This window comes from Leptodactylus fuscus, chromosome 7 (assembly GCF_031893055.1).
Source record: "Leptodactylus fuscus isolate aLepFus1 chromosome 7, aLepFus1.hap2, whole genome shotgun sequence".
Taxonomy (NCBI): Eukaryota; Metazoa; Chordata; class Amphibia; order Anura; family Leptodactylidae; genus Leptodactylus; species Leptodactylus fuscus.
The window spans coordinates 75,407,306-75,424,394 of NC_134271.1; the positions used below are offsets into that span (position 1 = coordinate 75,407,306).

At 40.7% G+C, this 17,089-nt stretch overlaps 2 protein-coding genes across 2 annotated transcripts; one reads left to right on the top strand and one right to left on the bottom strand.

Annotated features, from left to right (window-relative positions):
- Positions 1-592: 592 nt before the first annotated feature.
- On the bottom strand, positions 593-7,186 carry EMC8 (ER membrane protein complex subunit 8). The gene is made up of 6 exons (XM_075282136.1): positions 7,086-7,186; positions 4,762-4,974; positions 3,053-3,129; positions 2,658-2,727; positions 2,002-2,096; positions 593-1,638 (listed from the first exon to the last, which is right to left on the bottom strand). Exons 2-6 carry the CDS (start codon positions 4,969-4,971, stop codon positions 1,479-1,481), a joined length of 612 nt encoding a protein of 203 aa, XP_075138237.1. The 5' UTR covers positions 4,972-4,974; positions 7,086-7,186; the 3' UTR covers positions 593-1,478.
- Positions 7,187-7,471: 285 nt separating this feature from the next.
- Positions 7,472-15,685, top strand: COX4I1 (cytochrome c oxidase subunit 4I1). Its single transcript, XM_075282137.1, has 5 exons — positions 7,472-7,559; positions 9,715-9,788; positions 10,799-10,963; positions 13,232-13,363; positions 15,410-15,685. The coding sequence occupies exons 2-5, from the start codon at positions 9,716-9,718 to the stop codon at positions 15,544-15,546; spliced, it is 507 nt and encodes a 168-aa protein (XP_075138238.1). The 5' UTR covers positions 7,472-7,559; position 9,715; the 3' UTR covers positions 15,547-15,685.
- Positions 15,686-17,089: the final 1,404 nt, after the last annotated feature.

The following is a 17,089-nucleotide window of genomic DNA, read 5'->3' on the forward strand; positions in this document are numbered from 1 at the left end:
TGACTGCGTTTTCAGATAGCACCTGCAACTTTAGTAAGAATCTCCTCTTTCATATGACACCAAAAGCAAACGTGCGTTTTATAATGTCCAGGATATAACGGTGAAGTCACCCTCCCCTCCCTTCATTTTCTTCCATACATAGTAACATTGAATGAGAGGCAGAAACAGCTCTCAATACAGAAACAAGGGGAAGACTAAACAGATTCAGGATTTCAAAGAAAGGATCCAAAAAAGTATTAATAAAGTACATTACAAAATTCATTTATGACACAAATACTGCCAGAAAATCAAAAGTTGTCCAGAAGTTTAGTTACACTTATAGTCACAAGGACACTCAGAATAGGATCAAGGCATGTGAAGCTTTTCCAAACTGACTCCTGTAAGTATTTTAAGGAGATTAGATTCTTTACAGCAGGCTGTAAAATGAGATGGTTACCCTTTTTAATATGAACTGTAAACTGCTCACAGGGTGATACAATACTTTCGATATTTCAGAATTGTTCTTTTATTAATTTCCTGAAACAACCTGACAAAAAAAAAGACATCAAAATATATATCTATTTTTTTAATCTCCAAAATAACGTGCAACATCTTGGTTTCTGAGCAGAATAAAGAATAGTCAGAAATTTATTTTCTAAAAGGATACTGGACTTTCAGTGTAAGACAACGTGTGAGGCTCAGAACAATAACAGAACTGGAATAACCATGGTGTATAACTGACAGAAGACAAAGCGACAAACATCTGGGCTTCCGAAACAGACCAAAAACATAAACAGCAAGGGGAAAAAACCCATAGTGGTGAAATGGAGTGATGTATCTGCCAGGGCAGGCTTTTCTAGTCACTGACAAGCAGCAAGGATGAAACCATAGTCACATTAATTAAAAGAAATCTCTCCAGTACAGAATATCAATAGCATCACAGCAGCTTTGATAGATTTCTCATTGTCTTTCTTCCCCCTCCCGTTTTCCATCTTGGTAAAACATTAGCACAAAAAAAAAAAAAAAACATATAGAATTTTTATATATTTAGTTGTGTGGCTGTCTACATATTGGGTAGTGGCTAAACTTCACCTATCTTGCCCAAGTCAATTTTGATGTACAAGGTAATTTTCTTCAGATTTTCGATTGATAAAATATCACATATTTAATTAATTCTATATTAAGTTGTCAGATCAACAAAAAACACAGACTGTGAGATTCTTCTTAAAAAATATCTTCTCACCATTATAGAAAACAGAGCGTTCTGTTGTACCGGCCAGCTTTCGCGCCAGTTTCTGGGGTGTGGACAGATGTTACCCGGGTAGACTTCCCGCTAATAGGTCCCATCTATATTTAAGAGATGCCCCCAGATTTTTACCGTTAAAATGCTGTTCACAAATACAAATCCCAGTCCGGAAGTAGAAATTAGTTGTCACTTGACTCTTTCTACATTCGGTGGTCATCTTGCATAGTGTGGGAAGGCAGTAGCCCCCCTGACCTTAGCATAGATGAATGATGGACTTGTTGATTTCAGGGTTGGCCCAGTCATTACGTAAATCGTCTAGGTGGCTGTCAAAATCCACAAGGGTTTCATAAGAGCGGCTGTCCATGAGAGAAGCCGTGATCCTCTGAGCTTCTGGCCAGTCTTCGAAGACATCTCTAAAGAGAAACATCAACATTAGTACTATATGCCCAAACCCTGACCTGCTTCTGTCAATGTCTAGTCAGCTCTTTCTTACTTATATTTGTTTATTGGAAAAAGGAATGACAGGAAATATGTCTGCCCTTAAAGCTCCCAGGAGGTTTGTCACCCAGCTTTTACAGACCGCTCAGTGGTTACTTAGCTGTGCAGTGAAACACCCCCACCAACTAGCCTACTTTTACATTCAAGACTCCACAAATGCTAGGAGACCACCACTGTGGGAAGTCACCCAGCATTTCAAAACATAGACATACAGGAAAAAAAAGGAGGGCAACATCTGCCCTCTGATATCTGTTGTTACAGCTATCTTGGATACTCACTCGTGCGGATCTCTGGCTTTCCACCTATTATCGTGAAACTCATACATGTGGATGGAAGGGATTATGCAATCCATAGAAAATTTAGAGTTGTCAACCTGGAAGATCCCAAACAAAAGATGCAGCATTACTGTTATAACATGAAGATTCCATGCAAAAAATGATAACTGAATATGAAAACTGTGGCCACGGGCCGGGGTAGGGGGGCTATAAAATGCTAGGAGTTAGTTTTACAAATGACAGAAGCTGACTGGACCCCTGCTCTCTTCCTTTTACCTAAAGTTCTATATTTGTATTGCAGCTCAGGTCATGCCTTGGTGCTGTAATGCTGCAGTTATATGGTCTTATTCCCAAACCAATGGGACCTCATCCATGCCTGATATCACTTGCCGTCATGTCCTCCCACATGCAGTAACTGAGGGTTCACAACCAGAAAGCAGTGGAGTTTAGATGATCCCCCCTTCATACAACAGTTTATCTGAACTGACAGACTGATCCACCTTTATATAATATATTATTATACTCCCCAATGATTTAATATTCTACCCTAAATACTGACAACCTGTCCTGTTATGTGAAGTCTACAGCACCTGAATGTACTAAGAACTGACTATACTATTACACTGCAGGATACAGCTAAATAAAGCAGGTTTCTGTACCATTATTAAAGCTGCATCGCTGTATCCCTCTGCGATCCGTGTGGCGATTCTCTCAGCAACTGGATTAAGACTAAAACAAATCACATAAATAAATGATCCATATATACAGAAGAAAATGCAAAAACATGAAATAACCAATGTATGCCAATATAACTGTACGTGTATACATATCTAGTGTATACTGAATAGAAAAACACATGATACAACACAGTTGCAGTCTTAGTCCATAAGAATGTATAATTGTTCACATCTGTAAATGTCACTTTTATTGAATGAGATGAATCAAGGCGAACGTAAGAAGTCAGATATATGTGATTGTTTTATGGTGTCACATGACCAGAACCTGTGTGTAGCTAAAGCATCTAACCTTATGAAGAATATAGCGTAGCACTGACCTGTTGTCTTTGAGACGCTCATTCCCCTGATAATAGCCAGCAATCACATAATTGTTCTCTTTACACCACGTGTCAATCTGACAAGGAACATTACAAAAGAAAGTGGACGTATTAGAAGGGGTTGGGGGACTGTTACAACATATCAAGATAGACAATCTTTTGTCATTTAAATACAGCAGCAATACAATGTTCCCTACTGCCCTGTTACACTGTAAACCCCCGTTCACATGGCTACTTCCAACTCTGAATCTGTGGACGATTCTGCACCCAGAATCTGCCTCCCATTTTTTTTTTTGAATGGGAGGCACAGATTGCAGCAGGACAATGCCCTTCATCGGCATCCCATCGCAGGTAGCTTGCGGCCAAATATGGAGGCTCAAACCCGGCAAGGAAAGTGTTGGGCAGCGTAACTTTGGGGGTATTCACACGTAGAAATCTGATGCTGAAATTCTCAAGCAGAAAATTTCTGCTTCAGGAACTTGAAGCAGATTTTTTCTGCTTCTCAAAAACTGAGAAAGATTTTGACTGTATTTTGCTTTTATTGGGTAGGACCAAATCCCATTTTTTGTGAGCAGATTTTGAAAAATTCTGCACTGAAAGCAAAAGTCTATTTTTCCACCTCCCATTCATTCCAATGGGAGTTTTAACGTAGAATCTGCCCGAAGGACGAGCGGGGCGCTTATTTCAGGTAGCATTTGAAGTGGATTGAGGCAGATTTTCAGCTGCAAAATTACACCCAGAAATCTGTAGCAATTTACATTACAAAGTGACAGATTTTATCAACTCTCATCCACACTCTCTGCTTTGTAAATTATGCATTTTAAAGCTACTGAATGTCAGTTTATGCTGTGAGATTTCAATGCAGATTTTGATCTTTGTAATACATGAATAAAATCAGGAAAAACTGCAGTAATCGCTATAAATTTACCACAAAATAAAATAGATTGTTTGGTGCAGTTTTTGCAGCTAATGATTTTGCAGTGGAATATTTACAGTGTATACAACTATACATCCCAAGTGGCCAGTGTAACAAAACTTGACTTAGGCTGGGGCCCTACATTGCGGAAACACAGCTTTTTTTGTTGCAGTTTTTTTCAACCAAAGCTAAGAATGGCTACAAAAGAAATGGGAAAAACATAGGAAGTTCTTATACTTCTACCTTCTGCTCAATCCACTTCTGGCTTTGGCTCAAAAAAAGCTGCGGTTCTGCAACGTGGAGCCTCAACCTTAAAGCTAAGGCCCCAGAGGGCATCCCACAATAAAAAAAAGCTGTGCAGCAAAAACCTCGGTGGCAACGCTTCACAGTTCTTCCCGCAGCACCTTGACTCTGACAGTAAAAGGCTATGGACGAGCTTTCTAGGGGTACATAAAACCAAATGTGCAAGAGGACATGAAAGGTCCTGTTTAAGTGTTCTTTTTCCCATCACACCTTCTTCCCTCTCCCATAGATTAATATTTAAAATATAACTCATCTTGATAAATAGAGAAAGAAACATAGTTCTTAAATAAGATATATTACAAAGTTTCTTATATTCACCTGTATTATTTATTTATGAAATGTTGTTTTATAATTGGAGCTATGCATTTAGGTTTATTCACATATGACCAGCCTACCTTGATGACATCACTTTTCCTGCGTCACTAATAACTAGTGTATCTGACCACTGAACACCAGTAGAGCATCACAAGATGGCTAAATTCCAACTTACCAGGGTCAGTGCCACCTCCAGCACCGGAGAGAGTGCGATTGTACCATGAAAGAGGGGGATGCAGTCCACAAATAGGACCTGCTGCTGTGGGGTGTCTTTTCGCTTCTGCTTCTCAGCCACCAGGAGGCCATTGACATAGCAGGCCGGGTGCTTGGCGCTATGCAGCATCATCTTGCAGTAAGCTTGTGTAGTCAACTTAAACACGGGCATTTTCTGTGCAAGACATAACAAATATATTTCTTATGGTTGGGGACATCCTTTTTACTATAAGGTCAGAGGTTAATGGGATTTATCGCCTCATGATTATAATGGATAAAATCTCTTGTGCAATATTTATGATATCTGATGAGCCTATGTATATCAGGTATAGGGGTAGAGCTAGGGAAGCTTATCTGTCACTTGAGATTGGTCGTGAAAATCAGTGACTGCTTCTCACTATGAATGGCATGTTAATAAGAGATGCAAAAGACCGGAGGTGCAAGGACAGCAGAGAATCTGTTATTTTAATAGACCCCTATTTTTAAAATGGAGGTCTACTTTAAACATGACCTTTCACCACTTCCAGTTCTTAGCATCTATTCATAGGTGCTGCTCCACTGATTTCAAAGCACTTGGAGATTTTTCCCTAGCCTCCACCAGTGGCATAACTAAAGTCTTGTGGCCCGGTAACATATTTTGTCTGGGGTCCCCTACCTCATCCTTACAGTGATTTCTTGATAGTGATGATTACGGGTGCTAAGGAGTTTAATCAACCCTTAGTGTGGTTAGGGTAATCTGTGGGTCTCCTTGGTTTATGGGCCAGATGGAAGCTGCAATCTCAATACTGATGCCAGTGCTTATGGGCCCCCTAAGGCTCCTGTGCCCCAGTGTAACTGCACCCCCTCAAATTACGCCCCTGGCCCACCACCATTCACAAGCAGTCAGCACAGTAATTTTTGATACCTGACAAGATACTTAGGCTCTGTACAGTCAGGTGGGCAGTTTCAAGCTAGAGCAGACAAGGTTACATAATTCAGAGTTTCATTCATAGATGAGCAGTGTTAAAGCTCAGAAACACACCCCTTGCCTGCTCCTGTCTGACACCGCTAAACATTAGGGCTGGGTAATTATGACCTAAATCAAAATCATGATTAAAAGGAGTCTATCATTGGTATTTGAGAGTTTTAACTGACCCCACGTTGGAATAGCATATGTGGAATTTTGATCCCGGGAAAAGAGAGCATTGGCTGCTGACACAGAGAAGATACAGAGGGCATAGTTATATCCTAGCAAGGATGACGAACTTGTGCTCAGGGCCCCCTGTGCTCCTTGAGCATTATTTGCATAACAGAAAAAAGGAGACCAATTTGAAAAAGATGCAAAACAAGAAAAGAAAGGTAAGATTAGAATAGTCTTCATAAAGTCTATTCCAACATGGGGTCAGTTAATATTCGAAAATACCAATGATAGACTCACTTTAGTCGGACATTTTACCTCGATTACAATTAATGGTGATTTATTTTTTTTTAGGTCACACACCTTTAAAAGTATGAGCATGGGTTGGGCAAACCTTGCAAGATTCATCTTGTGAGGTTTGCACAGTGCCTTCATTCAAACCAAACACGTCTTAACCAGATCTGCTATTATGATACCCTGGGGTCTATTCAGACCCCCCAATACAATTAGCAGAGGCTCATGGAAGGTAAACAAACATAAAGCAGCATTACTCACTTCTCCTGGGCTGCTTCTTGTCCTCTTCAGGCCTCCTGAATGACATCAGGAGTCCAAATCGCAGGCCTCAGTGGTCAATGACCTCATTCAGGAGGCCATAAAAAGCCAAGAAACAGCGCCGGAGCTCAGGAGAGGTGAGTAACACTGCTTTATATGTTTGCTCATCTCCCCTGAATAGACCCCGAGGTATAATAATAGCAGCTCTGACTCTGTAATAAAAGGACCAAGGACATGACTTCATAAATGTTGGTTATCTGGATTAATTGGCGGTTCTGATTATTTTTTTTATTAATTGCTCGGCCCTGATAAATAACATATGAGGCACCTAAACTAGTGGCAGTTATTGTTCAGAAATGGTGGGGGCTAGGGAAATCTATTCCAAATATGGAGCTGCACCTCAGATACAAAGTGCTGGACTTGGCAGAGGAGCTAACCCTTTATTTATTGATGAGAAAGCAGTCACTGCAAGTAACACGATCCACCAATGAAACCATTAAGACGAGACCATGGCGGGTGGTTGGGCCACACTGGGGGGACCCTTTGAATAGGTGACATGTATCCAGATGTGAGACCCCCGGTCCTCCCGCTCCCCCAGTGGCCACGCCCTCTCTCACCTCTAGGCTGCTCTTGGTGCGTTTTGTCGTATTAGAAATCGTCTGTCACCGCGAGTAGTCTACACACAGCCGTCCAACGAGCAGCCGGCGGTCGCACATACAGCACAAGCGTAAAGCGACTCAGATCACATGGAACTAAGCAGGTCGCTGGCGGCCATTTTTACTCAGGGCACAGTGATAATTGCACTGTATATTAGGTCGGCGGTGTACTTATGGCTTCTAGTATGGCTACTTGCTGGTGAGACTCGGTGACAGATCTACTTTACATTACACTGCACAATTGTCTCCAGTAACAGCCGGATAACAGGCGGTGCCATTGGCTGTGGGGCGTGGCTATGATAGAACGCTATGTGTAGAGTCCTCCAGGCGTCCCGGCGTGCAGTGCGGTGGAGGGAGGTGCCTTCTCTCTTTCTAGACTTGTCCTCTCGCTGGTTCCGGTGTCCTCTCTGTTCTTGGCAGGCGGCTGCAGTTGAGGTGAGTTGTGTTGCATGGCTCCGGGCAGGGGAGGCTGATCTTGTGGTTGGCACTGAGCCGCCAAGGAGGAGTGGAGGCCGGGGTGTACAGACACCATGTACCGTAGTGTGAGGCCGTGCTGATGTGTATGACCTCTCGTCCCCGACTCCTCTTGTTTCATCCCGGCTTCTGCTTTATTATCTACGTGTCCTCACTGTCACCTTCATCTCATGTACTCTCCCTTAATATTACTGGGGTCATATGTACATATCTGCTGAGTGGCAACTCTTCTTGTAAACCTCCATACATTTATGCTGGTAGCTGTAGTCCCCCAGCTGATCGCCCTCTGGACTGTGTCACCCTGGCTCACATTGTCATATCTGATATGCTGCAGATTTGTTTGTTCATTGTTTAATCAGTCACTTATTGATAATTGACAATAACCAGTGTATGACGCATCATAATTCTGCCTTGAGTTGTGCTGGTGTCTGTGTGAGGGCAGGATTCCCTATGGAGCTTTAACAAGAATGCTCCTAACTACTCCCTGACAGTGCAGAATAGAATATATAGGGCTGGGGATCCTCTGTTTCTACCTGGTTGGTGTCCCTGACCTCTGAAAGGCACATTGACCTTCTGCAGGAGGTCTCCTTAATGGGCACTGTAAGGGGTCAAATATAATATGAGGGTCTAGGATCTGCAGATCCGTTATTAAGGTATGTACTCGTGGGAATGATATGCTGCAGATTTTCCATCTGCACTTCCATGGCAGAAAGTCTGTCGTATATGAAGCCGCAAAGTAGAATTTTACCAATTGTCATCTGCTTGCTAATAACTGAAATCTGCAGTATGTCAATTTATGCTGTGAATTTTCACTACAGATTTCACCCATTATAATGCATACATTTTGTATTTAAATGGGTTCCCCTCAGTGCTGCTGCTTAGAGCAGGTCTCAGACCCCCCACCCGACAACATATCAGTGGTCTATTCTAAGACTTGATTGAGCACCACTTCCATGGCTGGTGATATCACATTCATTCATCATGTGAAGTTGCAAGTGGTGGGGTCATCAATTAATACAATAATGGAAAAACACCTTTAAGATATATAAAGATTTTACAGCAATTTTCTTGGCAAATCTACAACAAATATATTGTTTCAGATTATTAAGCATATGTAGATAAACATATATATATATATATTTTTTCCTCCTTTTTGTTGAGCTCTACAGAGACTGTTCCCTATTAATTGGGGCACCTCAGCCAATTATCATTTGTTTCTCAATAAGATTGCTTTATGAACATCTGTAATTCATTGCACAACCATCCATAGAAAGTGCTCCCAAATCTCTTAGCTGTGTCTTACACTAGGTTCACAATAGTGTTCGGGTCTTCATGCTGTCTCGAAAGACAGAGAACCTGTCCACTTAAAGCGGTTACCAGCGGAAACCTGCAAACCTCATAGACTATAATGGGGTCTACCTTTTTTTCTTTTTTTTTTTTTTTTTTTGCTTACTTAGTTTCCACCACTTTTATACTGAAACTGACAGCTTCACACAGTGGAGACATTGCAGGAAAAAAAGCTGCGTTTTACAGTACCTGTATAGTGGGTGGGATTCTAGAAAATTCCATCCACACACTGTGATAAAATATGTGCAGTGGAGATGCTGCAATTGCCAAAACCGTTGTGGTTTTGGCAATTACAGTATGTCAATTATACCTACGGAAATGCCAGTGGTTTCCCTGTAGGTATAATGGAAGCAAAAGCGCTGTGGATGAATTTTTATGTTTTATTTTTTTCAAGATTGCTTTTGTGCCCATTTGCAATTTCATCCAACAAATGGATCTGTCAAACTTGTGTGTAGGATTAAAATAATATATATATATATATATATATATATATATATATATATATATATATATATATATGTGTGTGTGTGTATATATATATATATATATATATATAATATATTAGTATGTCATGTGGACATGCCCTTTGTAGTTCTGTGTAAGAGGGAAACTTATTTACCTGCTAGACTAGCACTTGCAAACTATTCTGCAGCTTCACCATGGTCTTCAGGATGTCTGATCGGTTAGGATCTCCATTAATCTGGCAGGTTAGAGGATGTCAGCTGATTACATATGTTATTACATTTCTAAAACGTTTCCTCTCCTCCAGAATGCTGTCTTCACGAGTGCTCAGCTTGGTTGGGAGGAGGGCCCTATCTACCTCTGCCTCTCTGCAGGGTCATGGTACGTACTACTTGCTACCTGATATTTTTGTACATTTTCCCTGTCCTGTAATACTAGTGTCATCTGCATTTTTCCATGATTGGAAGCTAATGGGTTATCACCACTTCCGGATGACTAGGAGTATCAGTTGTTTGCGGGGGTGCCACCCTCCTTCTGTGGCCTAGCTATATCTTATGATTTTGATCTAGCTAGACCTTCACAATTTTTCATATTTCAGCACAGAACTGTAGCATAAATGGGAATTTCTCAAGTCCTGAAGGCTAAAAACAGGAAACAGTGTGTGACTCCTGAGCAGATATTCTAATAGTAAAATTATGAAGTGTATGTAGTGCATAAATGCGTATATCCAAGAGGCTATAGTTTAAATTATTTCATACAGTTATTGGAGGAAATTTATTATACCTTGTATGTCAATTTTAACAAACAATTGCTGTTATGCTGCCGTCACTACTTTCAGACTTTTTTTTTTCTTAAATGCCAGTTTATTAAGAGCTGGTATAAATGTCAGTGCATGCGCATAGTCCTGCCATAGGTTTACCTGATTTTTGGCTAGGCATGTATCCTCCAGCAGTGCAAGGATTATCTTGACCAGCATACTAAACACTAAAAGTTTTGATTAGTCTCCAAACACCCCTAGGGGTCTTACTATTTCCTGTAGTGGGTTAAGATTTGCCTGATTTGAGGTGGTGTGCACCTCATAAATCAGGCGCAGCCTCTGCTGGACTGGGCATCTTGTGTAAATGGTAACTGCTGTGCCTCTTTCATGGTTTTTACAACACAAAAGTGGACTGAGCATGTAGCCTTAGTTTTCCACATCCACGTACGGTAGACAATTTATAATATGTGAAATATACTTGTTACCCATTGAAAAGTCCATAAGCTTTTGAACCAACCTGGTTGATGCATAAGAGACAACAGAGCCCCAAATAGAACTGCAGAGATTTGGGTTGGTGTGAGATTTAGAGATATTAACCATTGGTTTAATGTAACTTTTTGTCTTGTCTTTGTAGCCGCCGTTGGCATTCCTGAGTATACCCTCCCCAAGTACCATGACCATCGTGCCACCCCCCTGCCTGAAATCTCTTACCTGGAAAACCTCACACCAGAGCTAAAAGCTCTGAAAGAAAAAGAGTTGGGAGCATGGTCCTCTCTGAGCTCTCAGGAGAAGGTGCAATGTGAGTAGCTTTTGCCAAGTTTTGTGTGACTTCATAACCCTATGGACCACATTCATAAATCTATAACTATATCTCTTTTCTCTAGCTAGTCAGATTTGGAGAGAGTTTAAAATGGACACATCTAGTTTTAGATCTGTCACATACCCTATGTTCTATTCTTCAAATGAACCTACACACCCTGAACTGTGGGTGTAGCTATTGTACCTATGTATTGGGTATAGCTGACTGGGCTTTGAGAGGGCTCATGTGTAGTAGGCATTTGCACAATAATTGTTCTGAAATAAGGGGGCGAGGTTTAAGCATACCATCAATTTAATGTCTATATCGTGTGGGGGAGGGGGGCTTGAGGTGAGCATTTTTGTAATACGCTCTATTAAAGGAAGTTTCAGAGATTACTAGAAAGTGGACTGTAAAGTTCCCATTAGCAGTGCTCTAACTAAACGTTGCCAGGTTGCCAGGGATACTCTGAATGACTGTACTCAATACAGCATGTAGAGCTAAAGCATTTACCAAACAGGGATGGTCACTTTAGATTGCTCTATCATTGGTTTTATACCACAAAAAAAAAATATGGTTCTGGTATCGCATAAAAGGGGCTCTATCATTGGGAAAAGTCTTTTTTTTTTTTTTTTTTTTAAGCTAAGCGCATACTTGCATAGACTTTAGAAAGGCTATTTCACATGTACTTTTTGTATGTAAATTGCCCCAGTAGTCCTACTAATATTATAAGTGTGAAAGTTTGTGTGTTTGGATGTTTGTGAGATTGGATGTTTGTTCCTCAATCACGCTAAAACGCCTGGACGGATTTGCGTGCAATTTTCCACAAACATAGTTTTCCCTTAGGATTGAGTCACAGGCTACTTTTGGTGCCACTAAACAACATGGCTTCCTAGCAGGAGACTCACAAAAGCAGGACTCCTTGCTCCAGCTATAGACTCACACACACTGCATGGCATTTCCTTCCTCAACCTGCCTGCACACTCCTTACTGTCACCTCAGGATTAGCCCTCACTCTACTCACTCACATTTACATATAGCTTTCCACATTTACATATAGCTTTCCACTATACAACACATCACATTGTCTGTATCACGACATACACAATACAACACATCACATTGTCTGTATCACGACATACACAATACAACACATCACATTGTCTGTATCACGACATACACAATACAACACATCACATTGTCTGTATCACGACATACACAATACAACACATCACATTGTCTGTATCACGACATACACAATACAACACATCACATTGTCTGTATCACGACATACACAATACAACACATCACATTGTCTGTATCACGACATACACAATACAACACATCACATTGTCTGTATCACGACATACACAATACAACACATCACATTTGTTAGCCCACCAAACTTTTTAAAGCACTTTTACAGTTTCTCACGTCTGTGTCCGCCCAATTCTCCAATCACCGCAGACGAAGTCGCGGGTAAAAGCTAGTGTTTGAATAAGTCCGTATTTATTTATATGCTAATCAGCCTTCTGTGTGCGCCGGAAGTGTCTGTGCACAGTCTGCTATTCTCTATGTGTATGAGAGCAGAGAGGCTGCTGTGCTGATGACTCTTCTCTGCTGTCATACACATAGAGCAGACAGTGATCACAGTCACTTCCAGTGCATGGAGAAGGCTAATTAGCATATTCATAAAAACGGACTTACTCAAACACTACTGAGGCAATTTACATACAAAAAGTACATGTGAAATAGCCTTTCTAAAGGCTATGCAAGTATGTGCTTATCTAAAAAAATGACTTTTCCCAATGATAGAGCCCCTTTAATATGCGCCAGTTCATTCTCATGTAAAGTCATATCCCTCACTGTTTTTTAACGAGTAATATCTCTAATTCTTTTATAGCTAGTACTTCAGTCTTCAGCATATGAAAGCTGAGAATCGGCTTTGTTTGTTGTGATAGCACAACAATTTTTTTTTTTCTAGGTGTACAAAACAAGAGATGCAGCCATTTGAAGTGACTATCCCTCCCCCCCCCCCTTTTTGGTAAATGCTTCAGCTCTGTACATTCATAATACAACAGGGTATGGACTTTCCCTAGTAACAGCTCAGAATCCTGGATTCCCACTATCCTTAGTTCCCATGTTAATAAAGTCTATATATTAGTGACTGTCTCCCATGAGATTTTGGGGTTTGCTTCCTCAAACAAAATGAGCTTTAATTGTAATTTTCTTAATTTGTTTAGGATTTTAATGATCTACATTTTCCTCTAGTGTACCGCATCAAGTTCAACAAAACATATGCTGATATGCACAAGGGATCAAATGAGTGGAAGACTGCTATTGGTGGCACACTTATCTTTATTGGCCTCACTGCTTTTATTATTATGTGGCAGAGAAAATATGGTAAGTGTATGGTGGGCAATGACCAGCTCTGCACGTGACAGGTATAAAGCATCCTGTATGATAGAAGCATCATGGGGTTAAATACATCATAGCTTGGAACACTACTCTACTTGTGAGGTTTATATTTTAGAGATAACATTTATACAACAGATACGTGTTGGTTCTTAGTGTAGTGACATTCCTGCAACTAAAATAGTCTTATATCAAATTTGCCTTGCATGAATAAGGCCCTGGAACCAGCTGCAGTTATCTATGCTGGGAATTGTCGCATTTCTGTTTGCTTAAAATCCAGGCAATGTGGTGTCATAGCAATACCTATGCAAGCAAAGTGCTGTTTAGAGGAATATTATGGCACAGAATGTCTTATAATCCAAAACCTTATTCTGCCATAGACATAATTGCACCTTTCTGTAAGCAAACCTGGTCTCCCCCTGGTGCTATTGCAGGCCTGTTTGCATATCTGTAAAACATTTGGCTTCATTGTTTTTTCCATAGAAGTATTTTTCTTCTCCTACAAAAGGCTGAACTATTAGTTTGAAAGGTGTTTTTGTTGTTTCTTTTTAACCTTTCCCCACCTCCAATAGGCCAAGTCTTTACATAAATTAATAGCTTCTGCTACACTGATTCTGGAGCAGTAGGAATGTTTTCTCTAGCCCCCACTGTTCCCAAGCAATCAGTGATGTTTGTTTTGGTGCCTGATGTGTTATTTAGGCTCTGGACTGACAGAAGGGCAGTGTCAGACAGGAGCAGATAAGGGGGGGGGGTGTGATTCTGAGCTCTGAAACTGGCTGCCTTTGATTGGAGCTCTGTATCAGGCCCCCTCCCCCTTTCCTCCATTAGACCCTGCCTTTCTGATGTGACCAAACTTCATCAGGCATCAAAACTACTTATGAATGTTTCTTGGGAATGGTGGGGGCTAGAGAAAAAAAATGTAACTGCATTGGAGTGGTGCCTGTTAACAGATGCTAAGAACTTGAATTGGTGAAGGTGATGAGAAGATGTACCTGTTTGCCCTTGCAGATTTTGCAGCTGCTCAAGGGCATACAGCAGCAGGAGTGATGAGCAAGCAGTCTAGCTGTCCTTCCCAGGGAGAAGGCAGGGACAGTTTATTACCACTCCTGCCTGGCTTTACTATTGCTGTATCAGTGTTCTATAAGTTCAGTTTGCATAGCAGTGGGAGTCATCATGATGCAGTTACTCACCTGAATCTACATTGTATACTATTCTCAAAAGAAGAAAAACCACAAAACCAAAAAAAAAAATCCGTGTGTATCACTGAAAGATGCAAAAATTATTTGAATAGTTAAAATGACAAGTTAGACTTTGAAAGTACATTTACCAAAAAACAAAAATGTGTCTGGTTATGAACCAGGGAAAGTGGCCCAGTTGTGAACTGGTTAATTGCAGGATTAGGAGACTGTTGAATTGCTTTGTGTTTTCCCTGTTCTGGTAACCAGTGACCCTTCTAATGATATTGCAGATTTACAGCCTGGCTGTGTAATCCCCCTGACCTTATATGGTGGTGAAATACAGAGAATGGGCGTTTCAATGAGACGTTTACAGTGTAGACATCTGCTCTGCATCATCCCATTTCAGGCTTAAAATAAGCGCCTTGAAGGATTTCAAAGCTGTGGATTATTTTTATAGAATTTAATTTTATCAAATAGGCTTGGGGTGTCACCAATTCCCCCCACTGTCACTTCCAGGTTTTTGGGGTTCTGACCATTGCCCTTGTAGTAAAAGTACAGAAAAATCTGAGCCCCGTGTTCTCTTCTCACACTGTGCCAGTCCTTGCAGGGCTTTTTCTTTTTCTGTGTCTATCATTGGAGCTCCATGAGTTGGTATATTTAAAGATCTGTCAGAAAGTTCTAGGTTTTGATTAAGCTTTGTATTAGACTGGATTATAAAATCACCAATGCCTAGATATGTAACGTGACCTATATGTCTTGTGGGCAGTTGTAGTTATTAGCGCTAGTTGTACTTGATCACTTATACTGCTGAGCTGACATTGCCTGTCCTGTTTAACGTCTTTCAATCTTGTTCTAGTGTTTGGTGATATCCCTCACACTCTGTCTGATGACTGGATAGCCATGCAGACAAAGAGAATGCTGGACATGAGGATCAATCCTATAGAAGGCTTTGCCTCCAAATGGGACTATGATCGCAACGAGTGGAAGAAGTAAGATGTCCGTCCTGCTCCAGTTCTGCCGACCAGAACCTCATTAATGTATTTTGCTGTGGTCCATTCACAACAATACCTCATCGCTTATTACTGGAATCTTTCCACTTGAATTGTTACCAATAAATTGCTGGTTTACTTGACTCTGGTTTTGTCACTTATTCTACCTTGACAATGAAAGCTTCTGTATAAGAATTTGAGTCATGGCTAGTGATGCTCTTAGAAGTTGGTGTTATATTTTGTGCCCCTGCAGCAGCCTCTCCTACCTGCAGTATTGTCAGAACATATTAGGATTATTCACATGTACAATTCTGTTCTTTTCATATAAAAAAAAAAATTGCTTATATTTGATTATTTACAAAAAAAATTTGTTTTTGGACCATACACATTAGAAAATAATTTGCACAAATGGTTGCCACATTTTGCACATCATTCCATACACATATAGTTTCAGCAAACCATTGTTGGACTTTTCCAAGCTGGCTGATCACGCTATGAACAGACTGTCTGCTGCTGTTGGGTATTGCAAGAGATGTATTTACTTTCTAAAGTACAATGGTCTGCCTCTTAATTTAGTGTATGTGCAACTTAAATGGGTTGGACTAAATTATGACATTATCCTGTATTGATATATCAGACTGCTGACAATCCCTTCTCCTTTCCCTAATAACTGGGTCATTCGGGTGCTCCTATTCTGATAAAGCAGCAGGCTAAGCATGTGCCCTGCCACTCCATTCTCAATTCGAGGACAGGTGATGAAGTACAGTGCGTGGCTCTCTCCATTGCTCCCATAGAGAATCTGGATGCATATAGACTCTTGTGCTGACTCTTATTGTATGTGCAAAAGATCGCCAGATGAGTCTGCGACTCCTTCACCAATGTAAGTTGCTCTGAGACCCCATGCTAGTAATCACACATCTAGTAGTTGTAGTGCCCTCTGTCTCCATGCAACTCCACTGACCTACATTAGTGAAGAAAAACAAAATACACTTCAATTTTTTTTTTTTGCCAGTGACTGTTTTGCAGTGGAAAATGTGTAAGTGCAGATATTCATCAACCTGTCTAGAGCTCTTGTGCCAGATATCAGTCTAGTAATAATAATAATTTTTATATAGCGCCAACATATTCCGCAGCGCTGTACAATTAGTAGGGTTCAAATACAGACAGAAAGATACATTACAAGAAAAGTCATTTCACACAATGGGACTGAGGGCCCTACTCGCAAGAGCTTACAATCTATGAGGTAAAGGGGGTGACACAAGAGGTAGCAGGGGCGGCATTGCTTATACAGGGGATCAGATAATTCAGTAATAGAGGTTACTGTCATTACACAAACATAAAACTTTGAGCTGTCACCAGTCGTGTCCTTTAACATGTGGAAGGAGCTTGGACCTATAAAGTTAGCCTGAAATGGCATCATATCATGTGGGAGCTGGAACAGAGAAGGGTTAAATTTTGGGGATTCTAATGACGGTACGGAAGGGTTTACATTAAGAATTGTGATAGGCCTGTCTGAAAAGATGTGTCTTTAGGTTGCGCTTGAAGCT

Coding starts and splice junctions, on each gene's coding strand:
- COX4I1 (XM_075282137.1), top strand. CDS start 9,716: ATGCTGTCTTCACGAGTGCTCAGCTTGGTTGGGAGGAGGGCCCTATCT. Junction 10,964..13,231: donor CTCTCAGGAGAAGGTGCAAT/GTGAGTAGCTTT, acceptor ATTTTCCTCTAG/TGTACCGCATCAAGTTCAAC. Junction 13,364..15,409: donor TATGTGGCAGAGAAAATATG/GTAAGTGTATGG, acceptor ATCTTGTTCTAG/TGTTTGGTGATATCCCTCAC.
- EMC8 (XM_075282136.1), bottom strand. CDS start 4,971: ATGCCCGTGTTTAAGTTGACTACACAAGCTTACTGCAAGATGATGCTG. Junction 2,728..3,052: donor GAGCGTCTCAAAGACAACAG/GTCAGTGCTACG, acceptor GATTTGTTTTAG/TCTTAATCCAGTTGCTGAGA. Junction 2,097..2,657: donor GCGATGCAGCTTTAATAATG/GTACAGAAACCT, acceptor GGGATCTTCCAG/GTTGACAACTCTAAATTTTC.